Genomic DNA, 19,238 nt, shown 5'->3' with positions numbered 1-19,238 from the left:
CAGAGGCAGGGCTGAAAACCCGGCTGGGCTTGAGAGAGGAAGAACCGGATGGCAGACTAGGGACCGGTAAGGTTGCTAAAACAGTCCAGAGATAATGACCTTCTTTACCGTTTCTCTCGAGATTAAAATTTAAAAATTTCACAGGAGTTTATTAATTAAAAAGGAAGGTAGCTTGGGTTTTAAACTAATATTAGTCCTCATAATCACCTGCCACAGACTGTTGGCGGTAGGAAGTATGATGTTAGACAGAGAGCCAGGAGTAGCTTAAAGATTTGGCTTCCAGTCTATTTCTACTCACATCTCCGCACAGTCCCTGCATACGTCCTTGCACCAAATCCACAGTCCCCAAATGGAAAGACAGTCGCCGTTGAAACGCAAAAACCAAACCCTCACTTGGTATACATTATTATACTGTTCTGTATACCAGAAAACACTTCCCATAAAATATGCACAGCGCTGGGGGTTAAATTAAAAGTGACTGAGTTTGGGTGTATATTTGATGTCCTTCCATGAGTAACAACTGTCTGTCCTTTTCTGCCCATTACTTTTAGTGTCTGGCACCTATTTGGTAACTTGGTGGCTCCTTCAGGCCTGTTAACTTACTTTCTTCACCAAGGCTGGTGTGAGATGCTTAAGAAAACAGTGGCTGTAACGACAGAGTTACCAACTTTTAATACAGGTCCAGTCGAGGGGGCAATACTGGAATTGGGGCCGGGTGACACACTGGCAAAAAGGTCCGGAGGAGGCGGCGGGAGGCCGCAGGCAGGTGGCGGCGGGCGCGGGTGGCCGGACCGGGAGGCAGGAAGCGGCGGCGGGGCGGAGCGGGCCAGCGGCCGAGCGGCAAGGGCCGCAGGCGCCCCGCCCGGGCTGGTATGCGGCCGAGAGTGACGCGGGAGGCGGGGTCACGTGACGCCCGTGGAATGCCAACAATGTAGCGAATGTCCCACTTGGGTCTGCGCGTTGGAACCGCGGCGTGAGCGCCCCGGGAAGATGGAGCCGCCGCCGCTCGCGCCGCCGCCGCCCGGGGCTCCCCCGTCCCTGCGGGGCCAGCAGCAGCTCCAGCCACCGGCGCCCGGTCCCCCGGCGCGCGAGGCCCCGGAGCCCCGGGCGAGGACGCCCCGGAGCGTGTAGACCGCGCCCCAGGAGGTGAAGGGGCAGGGCGGGGGCGTGTGGCCGGGGCCGCGGCGGGACGAGGGAAAGTTTCCGCGGGCCGGCGGGGCCGCAGGGCTCCCTGCGCCCACCCTCGGGCCGCCGCCGGCCGCGGCTCCGGGAAGGGCGTCCGGCTCGGCCGCGCGGCCCGGCCGAGCGGCGGGCGCGGGCGGCCCAGGAAGTGTGTCCGGACCGGAGCCCTGCGCCCTGCCCCCACGGCCCCCGCCCGTCCTGGGCCAGACCGCCCCGGCGGCGCGTCGTCGCCGGCCGTCCGGAGTCCGCCGAGCCGGTTCGCGCGGGGCCGGGAGGCTGGGGGCGAGCCCGGGCCGGCGGGGCTGCGGCTTTGTTGTGCCCCGGGCGGCTGCGGCCCGGGGGCGGCCCCCCCGCCACTGTCCCGGGGAACCGGGCTTCTGCCCGAACGTCCGGCCGGGCGCGGTGCCCGCGAGCGGCCCGCACAGCGCCGGGGTCCTGCGTCCGGCCGCCCCGTCGTACGCGGCTGGCCGCGCCGCCGTCCCCCCCACGGGCGCTGTCCCCTCATGGGCCGCGCCGCTGTCCCCCCACGGGCGCCGTCCCGCCACGAGCGGTGTTTCCCCGCGGGCCGCGCTGTCCCCCCACGGGCGCCGTCCCCCCACGAGCGGTGTTCCCCCGCGGGCCGCGCTCTCCCCCTACGGGCGCTGTCCCCCCACGGGTGCCGTCCCCCCACGAGCAGTGTTCCCCTGCGGGCGCGCTGTCCCACCACGGGCGCTGTTCCCCCGCGGGCCGCGCTGTACCCCCACGGGCGCCGTCCTCCTGCGGGCCGCGCCGTCTCCCTGCGGGCGCTGTTCCCCGACGGGCGCCGTCTCCCTGCGGGCCGCGCCGTCCCCCCACGGGCGCCGACCCCCCACGGGCGCTGTCTCCCCACTGGCGCTGTTCCCGCAACGGGCCGCAGCGCCCACGGGGAAATCTCCCCGCCCGGCGTGTCCGAGTTGGCCTCCCGGTCCTTTCGGGGCGCAACCGGGCCGTGAGAGCGGCAGCCGTTGCATAACGTGCCCGTCCTGCGCCCTAGTTGAGCCGACTTCCCCGGAGCTTGTCTTTTCTGATGCAACTTCACTTGCAGTTAGTTCCCCGGCCAGACTCTGGAGATGCGGATTCCGATAAAATTCGCCTGTTGCCAATCACTTCCCCTCCAGCCTGACTGCGGAACTTCGGGAGGAGCGTCTCTCTCCGGGCGAAGCGGGCCGCGGGGTTGGGCAGCAGTGCCAGCCCTGGGCGGCCCTTTCGTTTGTTGACTGCAGGGTCCCGGTGCCCAGGGGGCTGGGGGAGGGGAAGCAGCCCCCGCAGAGGCCGACGGCGGGCTCCCGGGTGTCCTGGGCTGCTGGCAGCGTGTTCTGAGGCTCTCGAATGGGTATTCTGTGCCCTCGAATGAGTATTCTTTGCAAGCGTAACCGGGAAAGTGCACTTTATTTGTAGATCTTATGTTGACAAAATATTAAACAAGATTTTTTACATTTTCACACTTATGTAGGATATGTGAGAGTGTTCTTAAGGTAATAGTCATCTAGACTTTTAAAAATTATTTAACCTCAGCTATTAAACCGGGGAGTATACACTTGGCAGGTAAAAATTCAATGGAACAGCTCCCTTCCCAAAGTATTCAGCAAATACGTGCATTTTTAAAGGAAGGATTGTCCACATTTTTACTAAGAAACCTGAATATACTGAAATTTGAATGGAAAGACACAAAATGTGTGTCATCTCCGTACAGGTGTTCTGTTTAAATTTTGACTTAGTAGATGAGGGCCTTCCCTTAGCAATGGAGGAACTAACTCCTGGCTTGTTATTAGGATATTTGTGCTAAATAGATCGTACTCTCTATTTTTCATTAATTCTCAGCTGAAATCCCTGTGTGAGGGATCACCACTTTTGAGTGCTAAATCAAGATACCACGCTGCTTGGTATCTTCTAAGTTTTTTTTTTTTTTTTTAAGCAACTGTAGTAGTAAGGTAGTAACAGAAAGATTTTCCAAAATAAGAATGCAAAGATTATTTAAGAAGGTCTGTTTTAAATTATAATTAACAAGACTGTTATTCAGCCTCTCATAAAATTTGGTCTCATTATCCAGGTGTATAGAGCACCGTTTAATGAATACGCCAGCATTCGCTTGAAATTAAAATTGCTGAACATTTAATAAATCTCAAAATAAGCAATTTAAAGTGGTATCTGAATAGAAGATGTCATGCAAAATTATTAAGGTGAATGAATTATTAGAATCATGGAGTTTTAGAACTGGAAGGGATTCTTTTAGCCTCTCGTTCTAGTTTGAAATAGTTTTGACTTACGTGTAAATTGGAGCTGTACATATTTCTTTCTTTCCTTAGCAAATCACAGGGTTGGTGGGAGGGACTTCCCTTTGGTGGGAGGGGAATGTTTTTACAATGAGAAGCCTTGTTGTTTTAAATGCTGTGTTGTGAATAGCCAGCCCTAGGCTCTTAAATCCCCCTGGGGGGCTGGGGGCGGAGGGGAGTGCTGGAGTGGCACCGGGAGGTGTTGAAGCTGATAACTTCAGCATAAACACACAAGAAGGATTTGGGGAAGCTTTGGGAGTGTTCTGCTTTGTATTGGAAAAACCAGACCAACACAGTTTTTGAAAAGCTGCTTTTATATTTCATGGTTATAAAGTGAAACTTCTAAATAATATTCCTTACTGACTTTTAAAAAATAGTGGGCTTGAAGAAATACAGAAGATAAATTTACTGCATTTATTTTGTCTTAAGGAGCAAAATGTCCTGATAAACAGAACGAAGAGATTGGTCTTAATAATCCCTAAGGTGATTGACTGCCAGCTCAAAAAATTCTCTTAATCTTCTTCCCTTTTAAAAAGCCTATTGCTGGCGCGGGTGGGTGGCGTAGAAGTTAAGTCCGTGCATTCCCCGTAAGTGGCCTGGGCGTCGCAGGTTCGGAGCCGGGCGCCGACCCCCGCACTACTTACCCAAGTCGTGCTGTGGCGGCGTCCCACGTAGAAAATAAAGGAAAATGGGCACAGATGTTAGCTCAGGGCTGATCTTCCTCACCAATATAAAAGAAAAAGCCTCTTGCTTAGTATTAACTCCTCTGGACAGAACTGGGCTTTCACATTGCACAAGTCCAGGGGGTGACCATTCCCATTGTATGCTGGGTGGATGAGCTCTGTGAAATGGGGCTTTCTTAGGTAAAGCACCTGTGAATTGCCCCTGGAGTTTGCAGGTAGCCCTGCTTGGGCCACTAGGTTCACTAAGTCTTAACTGTTCTCTCACTACTTTTAAGGCTAATGTTATTTGATTTACAGTTTCATTTTGAAAGTATTATTAAAATAACGTAATGTTGGAAAAGGGATAATGGTTATGATGCTAAACGTAGAGTGGAAATTTGACCTTGCGTAATGTTTGCATTCACTATATGAAAACTTTATGTCACTTAGCATCTAGACCATGTCAACCTGACTGTAGCAGGTGTTTTTTTTTAAGTTAAATACTTTTTGTTCATGTGCCAATATTTGACATTCATAGGAATTTTTCTGGTGGACAAATGAAAAATCTCATATTTTGTAGCACTGGTTTGTATTTATTGTTGATTGGTTGTTACGATATTGTGGCTAGCACAGATCCTATAGCCTCTAACCTCGTTAGGATGGTAAGGATCTTAAGAATGGAAGTTGGCTTTGAATAGAGTGGCCCTCCCTTTGGAGCATTGGTCTCACTGCCTCCAGGCTGTTACCTTGAGCAGGAATGCTAAGACCAGCCTATTCTGTTACTAATAAACTCCATCCGACCTCGTGAATGTCACTCCCGTATTTTCATTAAATGACCCAGACAGTACCTGCCCCCTCCCCAACGTTACCTGCCTGTTCATCTTTCTCTACTGTGTTTGAGCCTTTCACAGGAAGTTCCAGACTCCAGGAATAGTTTCACACTTCCTCCATTGAATCATAGCCCTTTAGCCTTTCCAATTTTGGTGAAATGATCCTTCTCTAGGAGGCTTTCTCCAGACGGGCGCGTGCACTGGATTCTTTGGTCAGTCACAGTATTACCTCTTGCGTAGCAGGGACTCCCAAATGGGCTGGGTGTACCTACCGCCTTGCTGGGGTGCATCTGAAACTTGGAGGGGGTGGTGCAGAGGAGGCAGGGCGTTCTCAAAGTTGAAAACCCCTGCTGGGGTGCGGAATTGAATAGAAGGAGACCGTCCTGTTCAGTTGCTTGCTGTTAGGAATGCTGCAAAGAATATATAATTTATCTACCACCTGGTCACTCCATGTAGTAATCTTGAGTACAGACTTCGGTGGCTCCATTGTCCATGTCATTATTTATAATGAATATATATATATCATACAGATACCCTGCGCAAAGCTAATCGAGAATGTGGTGCTTTGTTTTTTTCCTAGATTATGAGTTTATTTACAAATGAGACCCTGTTCTACCTGGGTGAAACCTCGTAATGTCCAGTACAGTGTTTGACATACCTATGGCACTTGTAAAACCACCGACACCTTATGATGACACTATTTATTGGCGAGTTTTCCCTGGATCCCCAGAGGAGCGTAATCACTGATTTTCTCAGAAACCCTCGCTAGAGGGGCCCTCCCTGTCGTGTGGCTCCCTGGCCTGGGCAGTACTGGGGAGGCGCAGCAGCATGGCGGCTTAGGACTCTGACATGCAGCATCTGGCTGGAGGCCTGGCCCGTCTGCCTGATGTAGTTTCAGCTTTGCTAGTTAATTATAGTAAGGGTATGATTTAAATAATAACTAGAATTTTAGGTCCAAGAAATACTATCTTAAAAATGCCAGTGTGTGTCATTAGTGCGCGTCCCTGAGACACAGGTTGAGTTGGTTCCTCTCTTGGTGTTGGATGTGTATTTGGCAGCGGGTGTGGGTTCGTGAAGTACTAGGAGAAATTAGAATAAAAATTCTTGAACATCTGATAGCATTTTCCAAGATTGGATGGAGAATTGGAATTGGGTTTGGTAGGGCCAAATTAAGAAATGCGTAAAATATTGCTCTAACATTAAGTTTTTACACAAGCCACCTGTACTAAGTATAGGATTTAGTAGTTGTCTCAGCTCCAGATTTGAAAATGGTGTGTTTTTCTTTTGTGAGTTGTGTTACAGTTTAAAATTCCAGTGTCTCATGATTTCTTTTAAAGTATATTTAAGTCAATTGATGATGCCAAAGAAATTTCCAAAATTAGATTTCCTTTGCTTGGTACTCCCCCCCACTTTTTTTTTTTTGAGGAAGATTAGCCCTGAGCTAACATCTGCTGGCAATCCTCCTCTTTTTGCTGAGGAAGACTGGCCCTGAGCTCACATCCATGCCCATCTTCCTCTCCTTTATATGTGGGATGCCTACCACAGCATGGCTTGCCAAGTGGTGACGTGTCTGCACCCAGAATCCGAACTGGTGAACCCCGGGCCTCTGAAGCGGAACTTGTGCACTTAACCGCTTCACCACACAGCCAGCCCTGTTACTCCCATTTTTTAAAGTCCACATCCGTGAGGCCTTAGGGTCATATTTGTAAAATTCTTGATGAAAGAAAAATTCCCATATGTTAACTTTTGTTAAAATGATATAGTAGTGTGTCAGAGTAGCTTATTTCCACCTGTAATCTTAATTTGACCAATGAGAATTCTCATGAAAAATTCTTTTAGAAGTTCATAATTTGGCCATGAAATCAACTGTCTTCAAACCAAAACTTAAAATGCAAGGTCCCAAGTTGAGAAAATACTTTCATTCTTTGTGAAACTGAAGGAAGGTTTCCTCCTTTCCAAATTATTCAGGCAGGAGCACAGTTTGCCCACAGGTGCTATTTTTACATATCCACGTAAAACGCCGGACAATGCATGGGGTCTTCCTAGCACCAGCACTTTCTGCAGGACTGTGGTGGAAGATGGAAAGAAAATGAGAACAGTGTGTGGAGTCCTCCTACTCCCTCAGCGCTGACGGACTTGCCCAGGTGCTGGGTTTGTGGAGTGACACAGTAATTCTTTCAATTTTTCTGTATGTTTGAAGTTTTTCATAATACAACGTTAAAGGGGGAAAAGGAGAAAGAAAAGAAACCAGGACATCTGATCCGGATTCTGTTTAAGGGCACATCTACGTGGTGTTTCTCGTCTCATGCATGAATACAGACATCAACACAGAAGTGTCTGGTCTATCCTGTCCTGGTTAGCTTTATAATTGGGATGTTTGTGGGACACGTGGGTGCCTATGACCCCCATTGTCTCCAGGAGTGCAGCCGGCGGCAGGCATCCACGTGGTGTGTCTCAGCATCCTGGGGGAGACTGCAGGGGGCTTGGGAGGGCGTGTGCGGCGCCCAACGGTGTAGATTTCCCTCTGCCAGGGGACTGTGCTCTGCCGTCAGCTCCCGGTCCTGAGGTCCAGCGTTTTCTTTGTGTAGCTATGTTTAGAAAGGGAACCATTGTTCAAACACTAGTTAGCTAGATGTGCATGATTAGATGACTTTTTTTTTCCATTTTTTTATCGAGGTAAAATATGTGTAATATTTATCATTTTAACCATTCATAAGTGTACAGTTCAGTGGCCTTAAGTACATTCACATTGTTGCTGCAGTCGTCACTACTGTCTCCACTCAAAACCTTTTCATGATCCCACGCAGAAACTCTGTGCCCCTTAGTCACTGCCCGCTCCCCAGCCTGGTAGTCTTCATTCTGCTTGTCTCTCTGAATTTTTCCTCTTGTAGGTGCCTCATATAAGTGGACTCACACAGTGTCTGCCTCTTTGTGGCTGGCTTATTTGACTCAGCATAATGTCTTCGAGGTTGATCCATGCTGTGGCATGTCAACGTTTCATTCCTTTTTCTGGCTGAGTAATACACCATAGTTATGCCACTTTTTCTGACAGTTAGGTCACTTCACTTGGGAATGTTTCCTGTGGGCCTGTGTCTTAAACTCCGAGACGGAGCACTGCTCACTGAGTCCCTTCCACGTACACAGCTTTCCTGCAGGGCCACCATGGGGGCAGGTTTTATCACCAGTTTAGGGCTGAGGGGACAGACTCAGAGTGGTAGGTGACTTCCTGTATTCATTCGGAAGATGCTTCCTGGGCCTGTGTGCTGTACACAGGCGGTAGGGAGGGGTGCTGACTGCACAGGTGACTCAGGAGGAAGACGGTGCAGCAGTCCTTGCACGCTGTGGCAGTGCGTGAGCAACAACCATGGCTGAATAGCAGCGTCTCACTTTGGGTGGACAGGAGGGCTCTTCTGTGGGAGGGGTTTTCAGGCTGAGAATTCTAGGAGCGTAAGGGAGCCAGGCTGGGAGGGGTGTTTGTTCCTAGCAGAGAGAACAGCCTTGCCAAGTTCCAGAGGTAGGGGAGAATTTGGTGCCTTTAACTTGCCCAGGGTCACAGAGATGGAGCCTCATTCTGGCCAGTCGGGAAGCAGTGAGCTTCTTGAAGCTCCGGTCGTGCTCACAGCTGAGCATCCTGGGCCTGGCTGCAGGCACGTGTTTCAAACGTAAGTCTAATGACAAGCTTTTCCTCTCTCTGCTTTTCTTCTTCACAGTAAAAAGAAAGATACTTAACTTTTTAAGCATTGTTATCAAATACTCATTTAAAGAGGAGTCACGTGGAGTGAGCATGAAATACTCTACGTTTCTACACACAGTATGCTACCTTTTCCACAAAGGTCATTTGAATTTTGCCCTGGTCTTGTCTCGTTACTTGATTAAAGCCTTGATTGTCTAACTGATTCTGGGTCCTGAGCTTATTAGTAATTCTAATAACCGGCCAGCGTGTTGGGCATTCCAGATAAGAGTGATGTCACATGCAGTGTCACCTGTGGTCCTCAGAGCAGCCCTGTCGGGCAGACAGAGCAAGTCTTGTTGCCAGGCAGGAAGCTGAAGCTCAGAGAGATGAAGTGCTTGCCCGCGTCACACGGAGCCAAGTGCCAGAGCTGGGAGTGGAAGCCAAGTTTCACACCTCCAGCTACTTTTTCCTTCGAGCTCACATGGCCGTCTTCTGAGTCAGCCTCCCACAGCCACGTCCTCCCCTCGCAATAACTGCCCTCCTCGATCCACACTGAGGCTTCTCTTTTGATGGTCCCTATTGTTCACAAGGTCGTCCTGGCTCAGAGGATGGCACCACCATTGACTCTGGTTTCTAAGCTGGAAACTTGGGCTCCATCTTTCAAATCCGTCCTCTCTAGTGAACGTCGCCAACTCCTGTGGGTTGTATCTCTTAACTGCTATTGAATCCACCCGCTTCTCTCTGTCTTCCAGCTGCTACTCTGGTTCAGATCCCCATAATTCTCTTATTGTCACATGTATTATATTAAAATAATTGATTTTCTTGTCTATCTCCCCATCTTGAACTGTGAGCTTCTTAAAGTCAGAGGCTGGTCATTATTTTCTGCATCCCTAAGACTTGGTAACAGGGACACCTTGTATGGGTGTTCAGATTGTGCACTGCTCAAGAGCCCTACACGTAAGGACCAGCCTTATGTCACAGATACTAACTTATATGAAGGAGTGTTCAGCTACTTGGAGACTCTGGTGCACTCACAGAATACCTGAGCTACAGTAGAGGGTCACCTCCCCTGATAAAGCCACCTCGCCTGTGTGTCATGCGTATACTCTGGAAAGCACGCATGATCACACTCCTCCTCTGTGGCCTGCATGAAGACCATTACTTTTTCTCTTGTGCCTCAGAGGTCCAGTTTCCACCCTCTTTTAGATTCAGACGTTACCTGCTCCCCTTACTCGGAGTGTGTGTGTGTGTGTGTGTGTGCGATGGATTATGACATGTGGTATGTCAGAGACTGGGCCAGGCTAATCCTATAGGGCTCCGGAAAGCTCTCCAGGGCAAGAGTTGTACGTGTTGTATAATAATATAGTCACAATAGCATTTACTTCAGGAAGGGGTGCCTTTTTGTAATCCCACAATGGTACCACATGAAGCACCAGGGGCTCTACCAATAACTACACGGAAGGTATTTGATATAGCGGGGGGAGCAAGGTCTTGGAGCAGACCACTCACTCCTCGACTCCTCACGGCTCTAGGACTGAGCCATGTGGACATCAGCTGCCTTAAGGCAGCAGCACAATTTGTAATAGCCCCGGACTAGGAACAACCCACATGTCATTCAGTGGCAGAATGGATAAATAAGTATGATATATTCATATAATGGAATATTACTCAGCAATGAAAACGGCAAACTTCTGCTACACACCACATGTATGAATGACGAAACAGTCTCGAACAAAATAAGGTAGACACAAAGAGTACAGACCATGTAATTCCATGGATACGATCAAAAACTGATCAAACTATTCCTTGGGATTAGAAGTTGTGAAGGTGGGTTCCCCTTGAGTCTCTGGGACCTGGGGGCTTCTGGGGTTGTAAGGATACACTCCTCGATCTAGATGCTAAATGGCTCCCACAGTGTGTTCTTTGTGAACATTTGTCCATCTTATGATTTGTGCACTTTAAAAAGTGTATGTTAAAGAAAAACATTACCCTTGCCGCAAAAAAAGAGCCTCACTGCTCTCCCAGCTTTCAGCAGCTTCCCTGTTGTAGAGTAAATTCCAGGTAGAATTTTCAAGCCTCAGAATCAAGAGGACCTCCTTCGGCTGTCCCTGGCTTCTGTTTTCTCTGCTGGTGTGGCCCGGCAGAGAGGATGTCTCATGTCCTGCCTCCACTTTCTCACAGCTCTTTTCTTCAGCCTGGACCATCTCTTGTGGCCCTTGCCCTTTGTTAGCTGAGTAAAAAGCAGCTTGCTCCTGCTCTAGTCGCTGGTGTCCCTTGATGGTGCAGTGAGGCTTATGGCAGCTTGCTGCTCCCTTAAGGAGTGCCAGTGGGCAGGGCGGGAGCTCTCCGCTCAGCCCCAGCTGCTGCATTTCATGGCTGAGCAGACAGTTACCGGCTGGGTGAATGTCCCATACACTGCTGGCTCCCGGTCCATGTGTCGAAGCCCAGGCCTCTGGCCAGGGTGTAGCTAGCTGCTGAAAGCCTTCCCCTCCCTGGGATCGCTGCCCCTCCCCCAGGCTCTCCTCCCTCCCTGGTCCCTCCAGCCCACCTTCCAGTTGGCTTCCAGGCTCAGCTCTCCAAGGGCACTTGTGGCCGTGTCACTCCTTATCTTAACCACACACACTGGCTCCCCAGCTTCTGCACTGAGTCCAGACAATTAACACGGCTTTGAAGGGCCTTCCAAGTCGAGCCCCTGTACCCCTCCACGGTGTCATCCCTCTGTAACTCTCCAGGAAGAGCCTCCACTGCACAGATCTAAATGTGGTGGGTGGAGCCTGCAGGCTTCACAGTCCTCTGCTCCTTTGCATGTGCTGGTCCCTCTGGCTGGAATGCCGTTCTTCTCTACACTCAGATTTAGTTGTCTCTACTTCAGAGCTTTTTCTGACTTTGTCCTTCATTCCCTCATCTGCTAGGTTTCTTTACCTCCTCTTGGGCCTCTCATTCTCTCTGAAGCTGTTTACTTGCCTACCTCACCTGACTGTGAACCTGCTGAAGGCAGGATTGGTTCCTCTTTGTCCTAGCAGTGCCTCAGACTGACAGATGTTTGGAAGACGTTTGCAGGGCAGGGAGGTGGGCGCGGGGGAGGGGTTGGTGAGTGGATGGCAGGGGGATGAATGTGTTTTGACAGTGAAGAAACCTCCCTGCGTGTTGTCAGGCCCCTCCTTTTCATTGATTATTTATTGTGAATATAGTATGACATGTCTTCTGTATTTTAGTTTTCAAAGAAAGAGAAGAAAACTAAAGATTGGAGACAAAGTGATTTGTGTGAATTCCCATAGGGAAAGATACCACTTTCCTGCCTGTTTCCAGACACATCAAGTCACTCAGGATTCTCCATACGTGCTTGGCGGCTCCTTGAGAATCTCTCTGTTTTTGTTAGAATGTGAACTTATGGTTTTAGAAAGTTAGGTATTTCAAAACAGATGCTTAGACCACAAAGTCATTGAAAATGAGTGTGGTTGCAGTGTGCCCCGTTTTACACCAATTAATCAAAGCTCTAGGCTTCTGGTCCACCGCCAACACAGGCCCAGGGGAATCTCAGCTGTCTTCGGATCTAATAGTTCACTGTCTCCGTAGTCTTAAAACAGTCATTTCAGTGACTTTAATATGTTAGATGGTGTGTGTTAAGATATGGATTCATGTTGAGAAATTTATTTAGTGTGATTCTTACTTTCCAAATGGAATCTTCTCTCAGTTACTTTGAGAAAGGAGGTAGTTAAAACCTTTTAAGACCTTCCATCTTCCCACCTCTAAGAAAGGAATAGTAATTTTAATGTCATTTCTTCAGGTTTACTGTTGTATTTGGTTATGTCATAGGTCTATATATAAGTTAATTCACATAAAACTCTTAGGACAGAGCCTGGCACGTGGTAAATTCTGGATAAATATTAGCTATCCTTATTTTTATTTTTTTGCTGAGGAAGATTGTCCCTGAGCTAACATCTATGCCAGTCTTCCTTTATTTTGTATGTTGGTCACCACCAGAGCATGCCTGACGAGTGGTGTAGGTCTGTGCCCAGGATCTGAACCGGCAGACCCAGGCTGCCACAGCAGAACATGCCAAACTCAACCACTATGCCATGGGGCTGGCCCATATCCTTATTTTTTTTCCACTGAAAACGTCAGTTCTCAAATTCTCTACTGAAACTAAAAGTCCTTCCCCCCTCTCCTTGTAAAGGATGCTCTTTTTTGGATCAGCTTTTCTTTGTTCATTAAAATTCAAAGTGATTATCCTTCAAACTCTGCTCATTGAGTTCTGTGGGGCTAAAGGGAGTGGATGAAGTGAGGGCTGCATAGGAAAGGGGCTTCGGTGACACACCCAGAGACCACACAGCCTTTGCCTTTGCCACTGGGCACCAGTGCTTGGGTTGTGACAGCTAATTCCATAAATATAGTAACACACGTGCCAGAAAGCACAGTTTCCGAGGATTTAGGATGTCCCAGTACTGTGAGCCAGATACCTGCATTGTCTTACTCAGTGCTCACCACTACCCTCTTGCCGTGTTGTCATCTGTTTCACAGGGAAGGAGAGGGAGTCCAAGGTCACCCAGCTATAGGTGATGAGCTAGATGCTGCCTCCAGTAGAGCTGGCTGCTAAGGGCAGCGTCAGGGGTTGGGCTTGATTTCGTTTTCTAAATGCAAGAACTACAGGGTGTTCATGAATTAGACCTGGGGCAGGTCTAATTCATGACTGAAAAATGCCTTTGTGACATCTAATTCTGTCTAAAGAGCCGTTTCCATGCTGTTGTAGTAGGTGACCTGTGCTGACCACTTTATCGATACAGCCACTTGTTGGTTGTGGCCACAGTGCGCTTTGAGACAGAAATCACTCACGTGCGTTTACTAGTGCCCCTCCACATGAGTATCATTTTCCACAAGGAAGATATTTTTATTTTGGTATTTTGGTCAGAATGCTCATAAGAAGTTGCCCACTGTATAAAACAATCAGGGAAGTAGTTACCTTCAAAGTCTCATAATAGATTGTGTTCGAACTACTTTCAGTTGCATTACCTTTAATGTGACAAGTTTTGTGATATCTTTCAGGAAACTTCAGAGGGTTTTATAAGGAAAAATTTTCAAAGATATACAAGGACCACAGCTTCAGGCAGGTGGCGATTAGTAAAGCCGTGGGGATAAGGGACGGAGGTGTGGGCCAGGAGTTGATGAGTTACTAGGAACAAGCCAGAAATCCCGAACCCCATGTGGAAAGTTTAACCCTAAATACTCAAGCTGGAGCTTTCAAAATGAAATCATATTATAACGAAGTATTTTAAGTGTGCTGTCAATTGTTAATACTATTGTTCTTGCCCTGAGTTGAATGTTTTTAAGTCAGTATTAGCTTTTGGGGATTTGTTTTATTGCACATGACATATCCCAGGAAACCCCTGGGGACAGCCCTAGACGTCTGTGCTCCAGCCAGACTTGAGCAGTGTGTTATCATTCCTGAGAGCTGATGTGTCCTTTCTTAGTCTTTTCAAGTGGACTATTTTCAAAATCACTGTCCATTTCTGAAAAGTATTGTTGACACTATGTGAAAACCACACATGAACATTTTATTCCCATTTTCTTTTTCAGATAGCGATGATCTTCAAAATGAAGACTCTGGAAAATTTTAGGTTCTCTGTAGGAACTACGAAAATTGAAGGAAAAAAAATTTTCAAAAGGAAATTGTTTTGAAAGTATGTTTACAACTAACTGTTACTGTTGACAGTTGTTTTTTTTTAAATAATAAAACACTTTAAGAATATTGTATTTATGGTAAAAGGAAACTGGACTAACAATGAGGCCAAAGACTTTTCCTGCCACGACGTATTCTGGAAATAGTCGGCAGCGACTGCAAGAGATTCGAGAGGGGTTAAAGCAGCCGTCCAAGTCTTCCTCTCCAGGCTTGCCCTCGGGACCCAACAGCGACCCTTCCCTGGATGCCAAGGTCCTGGGGAGCAAGGATGCCGCCAGGCAGCAGCAGCAGCTGAGGACCACCCCAAAGTTCGGACCTTATCAGAAAGCTTTGAGAGAAATCAGATATTCCTTGTTGCCTTTTGCTAATGAATCGGGCCCTTCCGCAGCTACAGAAGTAAACCGACAAATGCTGCAGGAACTGGTGAACGCAGGATGTGACCAGGTGGGTACAGCCTCCGCGAGGCTTCCTGCGGGCGGTTACAGTAAGCAGTCCACTTGGAGCACAGCTGAGGCAGCCACGATCGTCTGGCTGCTGCTTGAAGGCTTTGAGTTGGTTCTTAGAGAAGTGTTTCTAGGTTAAAAACTCAAGGCAGTTTAAATGTATCGTTGAAGGATGTTCCGCCTTCTTTCTGTGAAAGATCTTTTTAGGTGCTTTTCCTTTTCAGGCAAGATCCAGAAATTTCTGAACTCTCCTGAAATTCTGCCATGTGTATTTTCTGTTGTCCTTGTGAAGATGAGCAGGACTTCCACACTTAGCCCTTTCTTCGGGGTTCATTTTGGCTTCTTCTGAGCTGTCATGGGGAGCAGACAGGCTTCCCTTAGCTTGTTTTTGGTTTGTGCTTTTTTTTTTCACTTAGTTAAGGGGAAAGTTGTTTAACATGAATTAGCTATTCTCTGTTTTCTCCTATTTAAAAATACAGTATATTTGCTGTTATGGGAAACGTAACTATACTCAGGAAATGAGAAACACAAGAAAATAAAAAGCTTGAGAAGTCATCAAAATGGTGGCAACACAGTCTAACTTTGCAGTTGCTTAAGAACAAAAGGCACATTAATGGAGGTGGCACCAATCACACATATAAATACACAACTTAGAGGTAGCCATACATTTATGACCATAGCTGAGTAAAATCCAAGGTGAGGGGCAGGACCATATGAAATGGAACCAGTGTCTAACCGAGGTAAAAATGTAATTAGTAGAATGTAACTAGTAAAGGTGTAATTGCCTTGGGGCCAGCCTGGTGGTGCAGTGGTTAAGTTTGCACGTTCCACTTCGGTGGTCTGGGGTTCCCAGGTTTGGATCCCCTACGCACCGCTTGGCACACCATGCTGTGGCAGGCATCCCACATATAAAGTGGAGGAAGGTGGGCACGGATGTTAGCTCAGGGCCAGTCTTCCTCAGCAAAAAGAGGAGGATTGGTAGCAGATGTTAGCTCAGGGCCAATCTTCCTCAAAAAAAAAAAAGTAATTGCCTTATAAAGTGACTTCTGAAAGCCAGTGTTTTATTACCATTTGTCATCTTAAAAGTCAAAGTTGCATGAAAATGGAAATAAGCTAGGTATTTTTGCTGCCTTTGAAAATTAGAAAGATTTCATGCTCAAAACACATCAGGATGGCTTTCAGAAGAAAAACTTTTAGTTTCTTAGAAATAACCTAATTACGTACTCCTGGCATCACCATCACAAGAAAAGGCTAACAGCAGAAGCCATCTTGACCCTCTTGTAATTTGTCATCGTAGAACTTAACTAGAGAATTTTCCCTTCTCAGATGATGTGTTTGTGAAACTAATCGTGCTATTTTATAGGGCGCTTCTTTGACACTTTGAGATATACTGGGATTGACTTGCATACAGTGAGCCTTAGTAATGTTGAGAGTTGCTTTATAAAGCGCAGGATCATGAGTAATGTGGTGCAGAGTGTTTTAGCAGAGGAAGCTGACAGCAGAGGCGTGACCTTTCTCATTGTGAAAATAGGAAGTTAAACATGCTGCCAAGTGCTATCCCCTGACAAACGGAACTTGATGGTTTTGGGAGGAGAAAGGAGCAGTCCTGGGGAAGTAGTGGAGTGAGATTGCAGAGCCTTGCAGCCCAACAGCAAAGCTTCGAATCTTCTGTAAATAGCCCTGCAAACAAAAGAGGGAATCAGAGCCAGGGTGTTCTTTGCAGTTGCGTTTCAGCTGTGATAAAAAGAAACAAGTCAAGCAAATAATCCAGGATACAGGTGGGATCTCATTATGGTGAAATCCATTAGTGATAATTACAATGCAAGAAATAATAAAGCTGGTGCTGTTTCTACTACAGTAAAATACAAATACAGTAAAATTAAGGATCATGACAGCAATAAAGTTCCCATCAACATTTAGTTTATGTTAATTGCTAGCAGAAAGGACTCCATCTACTGTATTTAATGTTCCTGAGATAATTCCTTCAGTTTGGTAGATAGTATTACTTTATAATTTAAAACAGCTCTGCCTTCACGCTTACCCACCAACCTAGACTTTTTTTGGTCTGGGTAGAGGGTGCATTTGCTTTCAGAGAATTCTGGTCAGAAAGTCGTCATGTGAACCTGGATAATGTGAGAGAAAAAAGATCAACAGTACCTCTAGAGTTGAGTGTGTTTTGGACAAAGCAGATTTTTAGAATCCCTATGTAATAGGTACAGAGAATTCCTATTGTTGCAGCTTTTTTCTCTGTCTCCTATTGTATTACCTTTTAATTTAGATTCAGCTTTGTTCACTTGTATTTTGAGTTTGTGCCATTTTTAACCCGGTATTCATCAGAACGGCAGTAAACTCTGTTTTCCCTGGGTGTCACAGGTTCTTGGTGATGAGCACACTTTCGCGTGCAGTGTTCTGTCAGTTGCATGTGCACACATACTTTTTTCCATTTTATTTGGACTAAGACTTATTGAGAATATTTATTTCACTGTTTACAAATGAGTTAAACTTTTTATTAAAATATAATGTAGGCAAGAAAAGTACATGATTCCTAAGCATACAGCTCAGTGATTTTCACCCAGTGAATTATACCATGTAACTAGCATGTTTGAGTATATTTTTTTTAAGATTTTTAAAAAATGTTTTTCCTTTTTCTCCCCAAAGCCCCCCGGTACATAGTTGTATATTCTTTGTTTGTGGGTCCTTCTAGTTGTGGCATGTGGGACGCTGCCTAGTTTGATGAGCAGTGTCATGTCCGCACCCAGGATTCGAACCAACGAAACACTGGGCCGCCTGCAGCGGAGCACGCGAACTTAACCACTTGGCCCCGGGGCCAGCCCCTGAGTATATTTTTAATTAAAAATAGTTTTTATATTTATAGTTTCAAATGGAAATTTTTGGAAAAAGTAAGAGACTTTTAAGTGTTTTCTGTGTAATGATATGTATATGTCAAATGATACAATGTTCTTAAATCTTTTGCACATAAATTACTAAAGACTTTGGAAATTTTCTATAGGAAAAAACTAGGCCAGTAGCTTAATGTTCCTTAAGAAAGGAGCTGTTCTTTAAATATAAATGTAAGGAATTGGAAAGACACTTTTTTTGTTGAGTCATATTTTGTATCATTGGATACTCTTCTTATTACTAGCATAAGAAATCATTTAAATTTAGCTTTTATCTTCCTTATAGAATTTAGTTTCATTTTTTTTCTTTCAATCTTTATGGCTTCAGGTTTTTCCTCTTTTTCTTCCTGATAGAGTTTTAAAAACCACTAATTTGATCTTGCGGTGATGCGTAACATTTCTGCTTCTCAGAAGCCTGTGACCTGTGTTCTCTCACTGAACTGCAGTGGGTTCACAGGTGGGAGGATGCTGTTGGGGCACACTCACTGCACGCAGGGCTCCTCGGAGGGCGCCTGGATGGACGGACCGCCTGGGGGCCTGTGGGCCTGTGGGAGGGAGGATGTGATTCAGTAGCTCCCAGGGGGTGCCCATGGCTCCTGGACCCCTTAGAATAGCAAAGCACTTTATCGAGTAGTGTGTCCTGGAAGACAGCTGAGGTGAGAAATGTCTTTCCGACGTGAGAAGTAGGAAATGCTTTTGCTCCCCTTGAGCAACGGCCATATGCTTTTTCTCTGTGGACAGCCTGTCCGGACCTCTGCGGAGCCTCCCTCGTAGCTGCATTCCCCTCGTCCTGAATTTCTGTCTTCGTATAATTTTCCTAAGCCTGATTTAATCCAGCTTTTTTCTCACTTTATTGTATGGGTTTAAGTGATTTAAATTTTTAATGGAATGAGGGTAGGAATAAATGTAAACAAACAAATTGACTTATTACGCCAAATTCCGCATAAGAAAAAAAGCCAGTGGTCAGGATGTGTGTTCAGATGGCTTCCTGAGAATAACGATCAGGGGCTATCTGGCTCCTAGGAAAAGGGAGGGAATTCTTTGCATTCTTAAGCCAAAGAGTGCAGAAGAATCAAGTTTCTTAACCCATCACGTAAGTTATTTCTCCGTGCAAGTCCTTTTGCAGAGGGTCGAGGCCCGCTGGGGATGCGGCCTTCACAGAAGAGTGATGCCAGGTGTTTGCAGCGGCCTCGTTTGCGTGCCTTACACCCATCATCTCATGGAAACTAGACTGCAGTCATTTGACATGAACCCCAGTTGTTCTCACAGTGTTTTAGAGGAAACGACAGGTTTGGGGGGCGAAGCAGGAGACTCAAGCTCCCCCCAGCCCCCTTTATTGACCTTGTATCTCCAGCAAGTGTTGGTTAGACATGCTTGTTACACACACTTGAGAGGAAAGGCTAGAGTGCTCCCATAGTGTGGCCGGCCGTTCAGAGCTGTCCTCCAGTGCGTGTTGATTGCTGGCCTCATTGCACGGCTGCTGCCATCCTCATGGGGGTTTCTCCTCTGTGACTTCTTCCTCTCCTTTCCCTCATGTCGGGCGAAGCACCTGTCCCCTCTCCTCTCCCTTCCGCGGGCAGCAC

General features: G+C 47.1%; 1 protein-coding gene across 3 annotated transcripts in view; it reads left to right on the top strand.

Annotated features, from left to right (window-relative positions):
- Positions 1-852: 852 nt before the first annotated feature.
- The window catches only part of LATS2 (large tumor suppressor kinase 2), a 97,450-nt gene continuing 79,064 nt past the window's right edge, over positions 853-19,238 (top strand). The window contains exons 1-2 of one of the 3 annotated variants that reach the window (XR_006532508.2): positions 853-1,146; positions 14,213-14,759. Coding sequence is in view for 1 of the 3 variants with exons in the window: in XM_044777447.2 (XP_044633382.1) it covers positions 14,418-14,759 (342 nt within the window). In the remaining 2 variants the exon portion in view is untranslated. The remainder of the gene's footprint in view (positions 1,147-14,212; positions 14,760-19,238) is intronic. The other 2 variants (XM_044777447.2, XM_070520372.1) reach the window with 2 other exon arrangements.

The sequence above is a fragment of the Equus asinus genome, chromosome 11 (assembly GCF_041296235.1).
Source record: "Equus asinus isolate D_3611 breed Donkey chromosome 11, EquAss-T2T_v2, whole genome shotgun sequence".
NCBI classification, from domain to species: Eukaryota; Metazoa; Chordata; class Mammalia; order Perissodactyla; family Equidae; genus Equus; species Equus asinus.
This window is presented reverse-complemented; position numbering and strand designations above follow the sequence as displayed.